A 12,139-nucleotide genomic window follows, 5' to 3' on the forward strand; every position below is an offset into this window, starting at 1 on the left:
GTGCTTTTTCAGCTTCGACAGCTACGATAAATATAATTTAAAATATATATTCGTCTTAATAAGACCATTTTTTTATTGTTTAGGCGATTCGAACACATCTAAATCTTTTGATTTTTTGCAGCCAAAAAATGTTTAAAAAATGTTTATGTTTGAGTATCCAGAAGCTTTTATTCAACCAGTTTGTTCAGTTTTTAATGATGTAGTCTAATAGCTATTTTTTGAATTAAAATAGCCGTTAAGCCAACAATCAAATAATGGCGTGGAGTATTTCATAGGTTTTTTCAAACCTTAATTTTTTGCTTGTTCAACTGATAAATCAATCTAAGCGTTGGAGCAATCTTTTCACCTGTATGTAGACTTTATTCAGCTATTTTAAAATTATTAGCTGTTTTATTCAGCCCAATTGTTTACTGGATTAGCAGTCATGTTTTCCAGTTTAATGATGATAGCTGTCACTTTTAAGCTTATTCTTTTCAATCTATCCTCAAGCAGCCAATCAAACAATTGATAATTTTAAAAATTCACTATTTATGACTTACTCTGATGAGGAATTTGTTGGCTTCATTCTGCGCGCCCGTCGGTGATGGTGCGTGAAATTATTCGTTCGCTTTCCCGAGCTCGCATCGCACCCTGTTTCTGGCCGGGTTCTCTCCGAAGCCTGATTTTTTCTATATTGGTTACGTAGCCGGGCGAAAGTGTGTCAATCGGCAGCGCAGCCTCGGTGGCACCCGCCTCCTAGCCCGGAAAATAGGAAAGATGTTTTTCTCCAGCTTAAGCTAGCCCAGTCCCTTTTCTTCGACCCACTCGCAGCTTGGGTGTACCTAACGGGGCGCGTAGCATACAGCACCTACCTATCTAGTAGAAAAAATCTTGACAAACAATTGGAAAAAAATTACGTCAAGTGGTACACTGGTGCGAAAGGTGCGAAGCAATCAAAACAAAACGTTCCAATTGGCAGGTTGCTCCCATATGGTTGATTATGATGGATTCGTAGCCCACGAAGGAGAACAAGAGGTGAAAAAGCGTTGGGTGTCTAGCGCGTATAAAAAAATAACACCCATCGCTGTTAGAAAAACTTTTGCTTTGCTTTCCACCAAACCTTTTCTTACTGCTTAGTATGCTTTCCAAAGTTTAAAATAATATTTAAGCTTTGTTAATTTCAATTAAGAGGTAAGTTCAACATAAGTACGAAAAGTAACGTGACATACATTCATACACATTAGTCGCGGTCTCAAATGGCTTCATATCTTTCGGCTAAAGCATAATACCACCTATCAACAAATCTCCCAAGCCCAGCTAGCCCCACACGTTCCCCACGGTGCAGCATTAGTTAATACCTGACTGGCGGCGGCTTAACAATGTGCTTCTCTCTCCCATTATCGGTTGTTCCCGATTATGCAATTAAGTGGCGATTATTTCGACGCCGATGGCGAGTCTATCTATTGTACGCGAGGTCCGCTTCCGTTAGTAGTGCTTGTTGTCCGGTCTGCCTGACCTTGATCTCCAACAAGAAGAGGTTAGCAGGTGTAGTGCCGCGGAAGAAAACACAACGACCGAAGCGATGTTGTGTTGTGATACAGATCGAAAAAAAAATCACTGTGCGCCGCGCCGGCAGGTGTGAAAATGGTTTGTTTTCCGTCTGGCTCTGTTTCTACCAGACCAGACGCTTATTTTCGGTTTGAAACAACCGGCCAGTGAAGTGACTTTCGCTGCTTCAATTAGGGACGCTTTTGATTCCCAGACGCTTTTGATTCTCGCGGTGTAAGTCGTTTAAGGTGTTCACACTGCTTCAGTTTGGATTACTAAACGATTTTTGTAACCCATAAACCGTGCATAGAATAATCAAAGTTAGCATATAGATTGGGTGTGAAAATTTCTCAGCAATAAGGAGAAAATAGTATATACTGATTTTTTTACCCAAATATTGCACGGTTCTGAATTATGACAAAGTCGTTCGTCATTGTGTTGAGGTAAATTGAAAATTTTGCTTAAGTAATCAAAGCTCTAGAATAAAATGTGAGGTAGGTACTTTTCTGTTCCGGAAAAACAACAAAGTTTTTTTTCTCTGTTGAGATCGATTTTTATCAATCAGAGCTGAGCTGCATGGATTCAAGCAAGTAATTATTGCTTTCCCTAGAATATTATACCTTATTAACAAGAATGCACTCTCTGGGCTGTATAGGAAGAAGAATGGTTCTGCAAACAAATTATTTCACTAGCGGATAGTGCGACGGTCGGTCACATCTTAGTAGCAGCAGCTGTTTTTCGTTCCTGCCAGTGTCGACGAGCACTTGGAGGCCTGGAACAACTTGCGCCAGCGACGGACGATCACATCTTAGCAGCAATTTTCGATCAACGTATCCCAATTTAGATGAAATAAAAACTATCCTTCTCAGGACAACCAAATAATCTATTGAAAGATGCGTACCCTTTTCCTATTGATATTTTTCAGTGAACAACATTGAAAGAGTTGTGGTAATTTTTCTTGGGTAGGCTTGGGGGGCTACATAGGAGTCTACTTCGACGTGGAGAAATCCTACGTCCATCGTAGATTACGAAGTGCATATAACAGGAATTGTTTTTGCACTGATTCTATTCTGTTTACATGTGTTGCAGAAAACGGAGACCATACAATGCTACAGTATTCTAAAAGTGACCTGACATAGGAATTATAAAGTGTTTTTATTGTGTATGGATCTTGGAAATTATAGCAGAAACGTTTTATAAAACTGAGCATGTTACTAGCCTTATTAATAATTGTAGGACTGAGGAACGGTCAAATTTTTTTTCTACAGGTTTTGCCCTGGAATTGCAGCTTGTAGTTCGGATGTTAGTACATGTTAAGTAGCTCTACGTTATTCTTCCGGTTATGGCTTTACATCAGGGTTGATATTTGTTGACACTCTTGAGTGAAAGTGAAAAAAAGTATCCATAAACGTTATTTTTTTACAATCCTTTCAGAGTTCTCCCTTCCTGCTTTTTGCATGGAAGTGAACTGTGAAAACACCTCATTATATTTCATACGATGGAAGCAAGACAACAAAATCAGTTTATCAGTTAACGCAGATTGTCAAGGCATCGGTCAGTGTCAGTGAAAAAGTGTTTCGGTGAGGTTCATTTTGGTTGAGTGGACTGTTTGTTTTTCTTTTTCGCTTTGAAGTGAAGATCATTTGGTTGGATTCGTCGTCAAATTTTATTCCGTAACCGTGAACGATGCGCGCGATCTATTTCATCTGAGTATAACAGCACGTTACTAGGACGAAAATCTAGTGTATTTGAGAGAGTGCTGCGATCATTGGTAGTGAAAATTGAAAGTGATTGGCTGTAAGTTTCGAAGAATTTTGCTGGGGAAAATGACTTTTATCAGCACTGCTTTACATACATCTTTTTATGAAATTTATACTCAAAGAACTGTTCATTTATTTGAAGTCGTCCAAATAACCAGCAAACAAATAGGTTTAAATTACTCGCGCTCAACTCTGTTATAAATGTATTAATTTTTTTTTCTACTGCAGTCAAAAAAAATAGATGTACTCAAAGAAAAACTAATTTATCCTCTTAAAGATACATTGATTATAAACGAAAAAAAATTAATGAACCGGACTTCCGATGAAACTTTTTTATGATACCGAAACAAGAGCGTTGTACGGCCTTCACGTCGACTTTTCAAATACATCTTTTGATTCTACCAATTAACTGTTTGCAGCTCATTGATTTCCAGTTTTTTTGTATCGTGGGAACTTAAAATCCCAAATAAATCTTTGATTGGGTGACTCTGAGCCTGATTCGTTGGGTTGCGTATTTGAGGGTACGAATGGAGTCGAGTGGATGTTCAGAAACTTTTGTATATTTTTGACGATGTTTCATTTGGACAAAACACATAACTTTCATCGGTATGATGTTTTTGAAGATGTGGAATCAAAATTCATCAAAATCAAATTAAGCTCGAACTACGATTTAGACAAGAAGGAAAAAGTCCTCATTTGTCCAGTACTTTGGCCGGTCTTTCACTACCTTTCTGGCGGATTATTGTTAAGTTTTGCAGGAAATTATACACAGTAGAAATCGGAAGATTTCGCCTTCAAAATGGGTTTCCCATCATTGTTTGCTAAATTTTTGTGCAGTTCATTTTGAACCGTTGAAACTGTACTTTGCGCTTTTGGTTTCGACGCCATTTTGAACAAAACAATAAACACTTGAAATAAGAGGAGAGAGAGAGAGAGCTTACATATACATACTATTATTTATCTCTGACCGTTTTAGTTGTGGAGTAAAAGAGCCTCAAGAAAATTCCATAATTTTAGTTGTCAGCCGCCAGTACCTCGCTTTTGACAACTCTCGATAAACATTTCAAAAGGTCCTATCTGCTTTTATCGTTTTTCCGGAGCGTCTTTTTATTTTGGTAATGGTTCAGCTTTAGTAACTTTCCCAAGCGTGATTTTCGTTCAGAAGGCTAGAGTGATCCCTCCACTATCAACTCGTGCAAATAACGTGGCATAAAAGGTGTTTAATGAGTTGTGGTGATTGAATGAAAGTGATCGATCGAAAAATCGATCAAAGCAGATAGGACCTTTTGAAATGTTTCTCTAGAACTCTGATTACGTCAGTTTGAAGTCTTCATGTATTTTATCAACATAAAAATATATTCGGCAACATTTGTGTTGCCAATTCTTTAAAAATCCCAAAAGTGACATAAGCAAAGAGCTTCGCAAATTACGAACAGGCAGCATAGCGATTGCCATTATGGTGTGTAAAAAGCGGCCCTGTAAAAAATATCACGTTGACTTCAAGTGTTTTTGCACTTGATTCAGTTTGTCATGCTACACTGCAAATTAAACTGAATTAGTGTTGATTTTAGAATGATTCACAGTTCAACCACAAACAAACACACGTACCACGAAATTATTTTTGGTGGATCAAAAAAACGGACAATTCAAATGAGTTTTAGTTTTGCGGAATATTCCTTTCGCAGCGGTGGTGGTGCTGTTGTGCTTTTTCCCTTTAAACTATGTTGACAGTTGTCGTGCACCACGCTGTCAAAACATCAGAAAGGCTGAAATTTTAACTTTTGCAGCATAGGGTAACGGGGGTATTTTGGCCCACATGCATATTTTGGCCCACCCGGTAACATTTTACGCATTTTATCTGACAAATTCAATGAATCTTAGAAAACTATGCATGCAACATTCAATAACACACCTAAGAATCATACTACACTATAATTTTCGGCGAAAAACTGGCTCTAGGTAGTGTTATTTTGGAATTAGTTCGTACATATTCAAAGTCATGGCTGAGTCAACCCAAAGTCAAGGGGAAGTGGTAATGCAAGTCAACGTCCGGAAGCTATTGTAACAAATATGTATGTTTTTAAAACAATTCGTTGTTGTAGTAACATTAATAAAATGTCATAGAAACAGAATTGTATACTCTAACATGTTTGAAAAAGTTGAAAAAATGGTTAAACGCATGGCTGAAATATGTTTGCCTCTTTCTGAAGCAAACATATTTTGGCCATGCCGAGTTTTGACATCTCTTTGATTACCGTTCGGCCGTTGCACGTGAACAAAGAAGCAGCTTGTGACAATTTACAGGTAATTACAGCTTAATTTACCACATTTAACGATATGAAATTGGATGAGAACGCCTGTCAAACCGCTATAAGCCAAATCATTTCATTTTTAGATGCCTAAAATTTACAAAAATTCACAGCAGAAGGATGTTCTCCTCAAACCCACTATTTTTTCTCTAAAAATACCGATGATGATCTTAAATATAATTAGTCCGAACTATTTTCATACACGTCTGTAGATATAAAGGTGGGCCAAAGTAAAAATTTGGTGGACCAAAATATGTTTTTAGTACTTCGTAGAAATTTTGATATTTCTAGGACTTTTTTCAATATATTGCATTATTGAACAGTGTATATTAAAATAGAAACTTAGCTTTTAACAATGGTGTAATAGAGTAGGTATTTATGTTGAAAAATTGTGTTTGTTTTTAATGAACTGTACGAACACTTCCCAAAGCTGGCCAAAATACCCCCGTTACCCTATATACAGTAGGTGTCGACAAGGTTGCATATTCAATTTTGGGGTGACAATTCCATTCAATTGGTCGCGTGCCAAGAATTCGCTCCACAAGTACAATTTTGAAACATGATGTATGACGAACTTACAGTCCTTAAATAATGCTACAAGTTTGTCGAAGAAAGCAGTGTTCTATCTCTCATGCCTAAAATGTGAGAGTCCATATTCAGTGGGATATTCAACCAGTATTGGCTGAATTTTGCACTGAATATGCGCTCTCACACTTCAGGTTTAAGAAATAGAGCTTTGCATTATTCAAAAAAACTTGTAGTACTACTTAGGGACTACAAGTTTGTCATACATTGTTTCTCAAAATTGTACTTGTGGAGCGAGCTATTGGCACGCGGCGGAAAAGCACCCAAAAATTGAATATGCAACCGTGGGTGTCGAACAAGTTAGTAGTTTACACAATTTACCGTCAAATTTGGCTATTTTTCCCAAAGTCGACTTAATTTACCTCGCGAAATAAAATTACTTTTATTTTAAAAATTAAAAAAAAATTTACCGTCAATTGGACAGATAAGAGCGATATGATGAATATAGGTGTGGGTGTGCAATATGATGAATAAAGAAAAAAATCATCTAATTTATTATGTGGAAAAGTAAGTGAAAATCAAAGATACTTTTCAATCTAAAATGAGGTAGTATTCGGCTGGTGAAAATAGCCCAAATTATGAAGAAAAAAGTTTTTTCTGTTTGTATATAGTTATGTATATAGTTTATGTTTATGATTTTTTTTTATCTATTAGAAAGGCGATTTTTGAGGTACATTTTGACAAATGGGTATTCAACCTAATTTTGTTACCAACTAAATGTTGTTAAAAGATGAGAAATTTTAAGGAGAAAAACTTCACCATGTTAGTATGGCTTTAAAGTGATTTTAAATTATTCGTGATCTACTGTAAAATGAAAAGTTGAATTTTTATGTGTTCCTAAATTCAAAAGTTTATTTGACGTATCAAAAATCACTTATGGTATCTATCGGAGCTCAATAATAGCCTGACGTTTTTCAATGAAAACGTCGATGATAACTCGAAGAAGAACAACAACAGCCATCAATGACCAGGCAGAACGTGTCCTTGAAGGAGCAGAAGATTATAACGACTGGTTGTAGCAGAAAACCGCAAAAATCAAAATAATTCTGCAAAGGCTCAGGTTGTTGGTTACTTAGCACCTTAGTATTTTTTATTTGTTTTTCTTTTATCAGTACTTGATTAGTCTTACTCTTTTTGCTTTGGATTAAAAAAATAATTTTAGTTGAACTTATACAATAATACTATCTGATACGTCAAATACACATTTGAGTTTTGGAAAACATAAAAACGCAACTTGTTATTCCACAGTAGAACACGAATACCTTTAAATCTGGTTATTTTAAAGCCATACTGTCTTTGGCAAAGTACTATTAAATGTCAAAATGTACCTCGGTAATGTCTGTTCCAAAGGATACAAAAATTTTGAGCAAAATAAATTGACTTTGACCAAACCGAAACAACTTTTTTCCCACATAATTTTGGCCCCAAGAAACGTGCAAAAATGTGAAAGAATCAGGTTTCATGGAAAATTAAATAACTAGGCATGTTTTTGGATTTGTTTTGTTTTGGTTTTCATTTCTACGAATAGTTTCAAAAATTCCGTTCGGCATTGAACTGACGAGATTTTCTAGTGTTTCAACAGAGATGTATTGCCAAGCTTCTCTCACAGCAGTTTCTAGTTCCTGAACTGGTCCATACTACTTATCACCTCAGTATACACGTCGTGTACGGTTCCCCCAAAGAATTTATATCGGGCTTAGGTTGAAATTGTATAAAGGTCTTTCTGTGACGTGGAAAACGTTCCCAAGCTAGAAGTGTTCCGCATCCAAAGTTTTGGCTCAGTTTAACCTAGGATTATATACCACGAAAGATCAAAACAATGATCACAGTGGTACAAATCTTACAAAAAAACCTAGGAATTTTTCCTTGATTTAACTTTAATTTCTTTAGTGATTTGGACTCACTATTTCGGATCTATTTCCTCTCCTCGCAATATCACGATTACTCAAGATTAAGAATGAAAAACGGTGGTTCATTTAAACGAGTTTGCCACACTGTATTCAAAATCAAACAGATTTCAAAAGATCTCTAGGAACCCAAAGATTAAATTCTCTCTATTTCCCCGCTTGATGAAGTAAAATTTGCTTACGTGGAATTTTTTTTCGAGTAAGAATTTTAACGAAACCCTAAAACTAGTATTACACAAAGTCTTATTCACTAGTTGAAGTATTTTTAGCTATCGTTATGTTTAAAGAGCAGTTTGAACTAATACGATTAGTCCCCTGATCCAGATGGACACGGTCTACAATAATAACTAATCACTGAAGAGTGTAGCACGAGTGTATCGAACTCAAATAATCAGTGCAATTGGAACAGATTCATTTTTGAGTATCAACCCAGCTTGAGCGGCAGGAAGGCGCCGGAAGTGCAATCTGAAAAAACAATCCTCAATAAAGATATTGATCTCGTTCCGATGCAATCGGGCGCAGTTTAAGAACCGGCCGCAATTTCGCACAATTAAGCGGGATAGTGGGTCACCCGGATTTGCAACCTCAGCAGCTTCAAAGAACTATTTTTTTCTACCATCATTTCAGCATTACGTTATTATTTAAACGAATTAATTTGGTTTTTCTCTCTCCCTCTATCGCGCTCCTCATAATTATATTCATGTTTTGATCGTTTACTTTGTTTTCCTTTATTGCAGCTTCTTCCACCGGTCAAGGCGCAAGACTACGACGGTAAGCCGCATAGGAAGCCTCTAATTGAGCTTCTAACATTATAATAGCCCAAGAAAATAACGCGTGAAACTTACAACCTGTGTTTTAGGATTATATAATGGGTTTCTAGCTATTAGGTTTATAGTTATGGATTCGTTGCAGGGCACCTAAAGCATTTTTTATTTCTTCTACTTTGTTCTTGCTTCTCCTGCTGGCCTGTTCCAGTGACTGACATTCAGTGTTCGTTTGCGACGCAAGGCTCCAACCTGGGTGACATCATAACGGCCAAGCTGAAGAAACCGATCGGCTTCAAAGGGGCTCCACTGTTCGCGGACGATCGTGCCGTCAACCCGGAGGCCGACTTCGCATGCTCCATCAAGCAGGACCGGAAAGACCCCAGCGAGCTGAGCTACGACCTCAAGATCACCGACTTCTCACGCTGCGGTGTGCTGAAGAGGAATGTAAGAACCGGGTGTAACAGTGCAGTTGCGGGTTATTTTTGAAAACAAACACAGAAAAAACGGTCGACCGTCGAAGACGAAACGAGTTTTGTGGCAGACAGAAACAATTGAAAATATAGTTTAATGGTCGTGGCCCAGATACAAGGGAACTCGCAAGGAGTAAAAAAAAAGGTTCAGAACGTTTTTGAGTAATCACTTCACTAGACGCTTGCGTGCCTTGTAGGTACTTTAAGGGGTGCAAAAAACGCTCTGTCAGAAATAGGCTGTCCGAATAACGTTGCTGTCAAAATGGAACAAAATTCATGGGAAATATAAATTTTTTGCCACTAGTTGAAGAAGGCGCTATATAATTGATCTCAAAATTGAAATTATCAAACTATCCGATGTAAAACATAGAAAACAATTACCCAGAGCAAATCTTTGATGCAAAATTATTCAAAGTAATGCTTGTTAGAACCATATCACTAGTAGTACAAAGTCTTTAAAATTGATAGCAATGTGCTTGTTCAAAACTTCATATTATAAAGCAATTTGCCTCATAATTTTGAATCCGACTTGAATTAAGTGCTCAATTTGTTTAGCATGACCTCAGTTTTGTTTTAAATAATTTAGATATTGGATATTTCTGGGTATTATCTCAATGTAACAAATTGATCTGTTACAGTTCGGTTAGATCAGGTATTTATCAATCAGTAACTAATAGATTTTGATTTTGTTGAATTTTCTACCTAAAAACGACAATACAAGTACGCATGTACTTTCCAGGGTTTCGTCCATGTTCGAATTTGGTTCCCCCAATTCCCGTCGGTGGTGATGCAATCCGACCAGGAACTGATTATCATGTGCAAACCACCGGAGCCAACGGTGATCCAGAATAAGGCGGCGGGGTTCGCCGGAAGTTTGTGAGTGTGAATAAACTTCTACTCTCCCGAGACAAGCGAAATTTTAATTTATTTACTTCTCAACTGCAGCCCACACGGAGCCCGCGTTTCCGGAGTAGTGGAGGAGACTCCCGGCCGGCTCGAGTACGAAGTCGCACTATACAAGGAGGCTCCACCGATCGCTAGGATTGCCGGGATGAAGAATTATTCGACCACCAACCAGCTGGCAGCGATGACGAACAACGAGGTTCCCGTTGACCAGGCGGTTCCGATTGGAACGAAGCTGCAACTGCGCGCACGAATTAGCGCACAAAGTGTGTGGAAATATGTCAAACTGCTGGAGGTAACCGTATCACCAGATCCGGATGATCCTCGCGCTCCGGGATCGGTTTCTTTGGTGCGGGATGGTTGCCGTAACCGGGACTTTGCTTCGATTATTCCGCATCAACCAGCTCGCTATCGGGACAAACCCAACGAAGTTTTCCTGGATTTTGAAGCATTCTTGCTGAGCTCGATGAAGGAACGCAGCACACTGTGGATCCACTCCCAGATTAAGGCCTGCATGGACGCCATGGACTGCCAACCTGACTTCTGTCTGGATCTGTATGAACCAACAAAACGAAAGGGTAAGATGAACTATTTTGGAAATAAAAATTCTAAAGGCTTCACAACTTTTCATAGGTTTAGGAAGGCGTCGCCGTTCTACAGGAGAGGTCGCGTACGGCAATCTTCTATCTATGGTAGGCCATGATCGATTCCGGAGAACCTCTGGCAATCTCAACACGACGGAGTTCACGAAGTTCAATGAAAACATCGAATACACCGTACTGATGCCGGGACAGTACGATGACACGAGGTATCAGGAAGTACCGGATCAGTGCAAAAATTTTGTAATGATATCGGGACTGCTTGCCGGCTTGTTAGCGTTATCTACGATCATTGTGAGTGCATCCACTTTTTTAGTAATCGTCTTAATCTGAAGCATTTATGCATATCATTTTAGACTTGCGGACTGGCTTCTAGGATGCAAGGAAATGGTAAAAAATCCTCGATCGACGAGCTCAACGTGAAAGGCTACTCCGGCCGAGCAATCGTCCAATAAATGAAGGCTGAATGGGATTGTGTTCGAATCGATATTCACATAGCACTTTGGATTTAGAGGTCGTAGTTTTAGAAGTGAACAGCCTGCGTTTAACCGCTCACAGAGGAGCAAGAGCTACAGACAGTGTATATTTAAGAAGCTAGGCGAAACAAATATTTAGAGCGTAAGATAACTAGTTTAGTCAGTACAACTAGCGCTTTGAGAACTGAGCCCAGTTTTTAAGGCTACATATCCTTCTTGGAGTGAATTATACTTGAAAGATGGGCTTACCGGCAGACGTTGCAAGCCGCAATCGGGATTCAGTACGGTAGAACGACACTAATAGATACACAAGGTAGACTGCATTTTTCACTAGTGTATACAAGCGGAAAACGGATCAAAGTAGAGACAGTCAATAGAGTCTGTTGCCTATTTTAGAGAGCATTTAAAATTTAATTTATTTATTGCCCAGCCGCAGGTTGTAAGAATATTTTAACGAAGCGAACTGTATCGGATACATGTACAGGTCAATGTACAGTGATTTTATGAATGAAATATATAGTTGAGTTAATAGATAGAGGAACAAAATTGGGTTTTATTCTTTGTTTATTACACGTCATGCATTGAAAAAATATCAAAAAACATTTATGTAAAATGAATTTTGTTTCCAATTTCCGCAGAGCTCAAATATTCTCTGCAGACGGAGGTCATACTACTCTCTTTACCCTGGCACATTTCGGCTCGCAGTACCAAGCCTCTGCGGAATACGTTGAGTTTCTGGTAGAACTTTAACGTTCTTGGGAATGATTCAGCTGTTTCAGCTCTGCATACTCCTCCTCCTCTAGGCGATGCTTTTTCTCTCAGAAGATTTGGGTTCG

At 38.3% G+C, this 12,139-nt stretch overlaps 1 protein-coding gene across 5 annotated transcripts in view; it reads left to right on the top strand.

The window, feature by feature from the left end:
• Positions 1-11,837, top strand: part of LOC129731861 (uncharacterized) — a 68,962-nt gene extending 57,125 nt beyond the window's left edge. For all 5 annotated transcript variants that reach the window (XM_055692212.1, XM_055692214.1, XM_055692215.1 and 2 more), the window contains exons 3-8: positions 8,826-8,859; positions 9,064-9,299; positions 10,065-10,201; positions 10,271-10,806; positions 10,862-11,121; positions 11,184-11,837. In XM_055692212.1, the coding sequence (XP_055548187.1) occupies positions 8,826-8,859; positions 9,064-9,299; positions 10,065-10,201; positions 10,271-10,806; positions 10,862-11,121; positions 11,184-11,282 (1,302 nt within the window). In that variant the 3' untranslated portion in view covers positions 11,283-11,837. The remainder of the gene's footprint in view (positions 1-8,825; positions 8,860-9,063; positions 9,300-10,064; positions 10,202-10,270; positions 10,807-10,861; positions 11,122-11,183) is intronic.
• Positions 11,838-12,139: the final 302 nt, after the last annotated feature.

The sequence above is a fragment of the Wyeomyia smithii genome, chromosome 3, assembly GCF_029784165.1.
Source record: "Wyeomyia smithii strain HCP4-BCI-WySm-NY-G18 chromosome 3, ASM2978416v1, whole genome shotgun sequence".
Classification (NCBI taxonomy): domain Eukaryota; kingdom Metazoa; phylum Arthropoda; class Insecta; order Diptera; family Culicidae; genus Wyeomyia; species Wyeomyia smithii.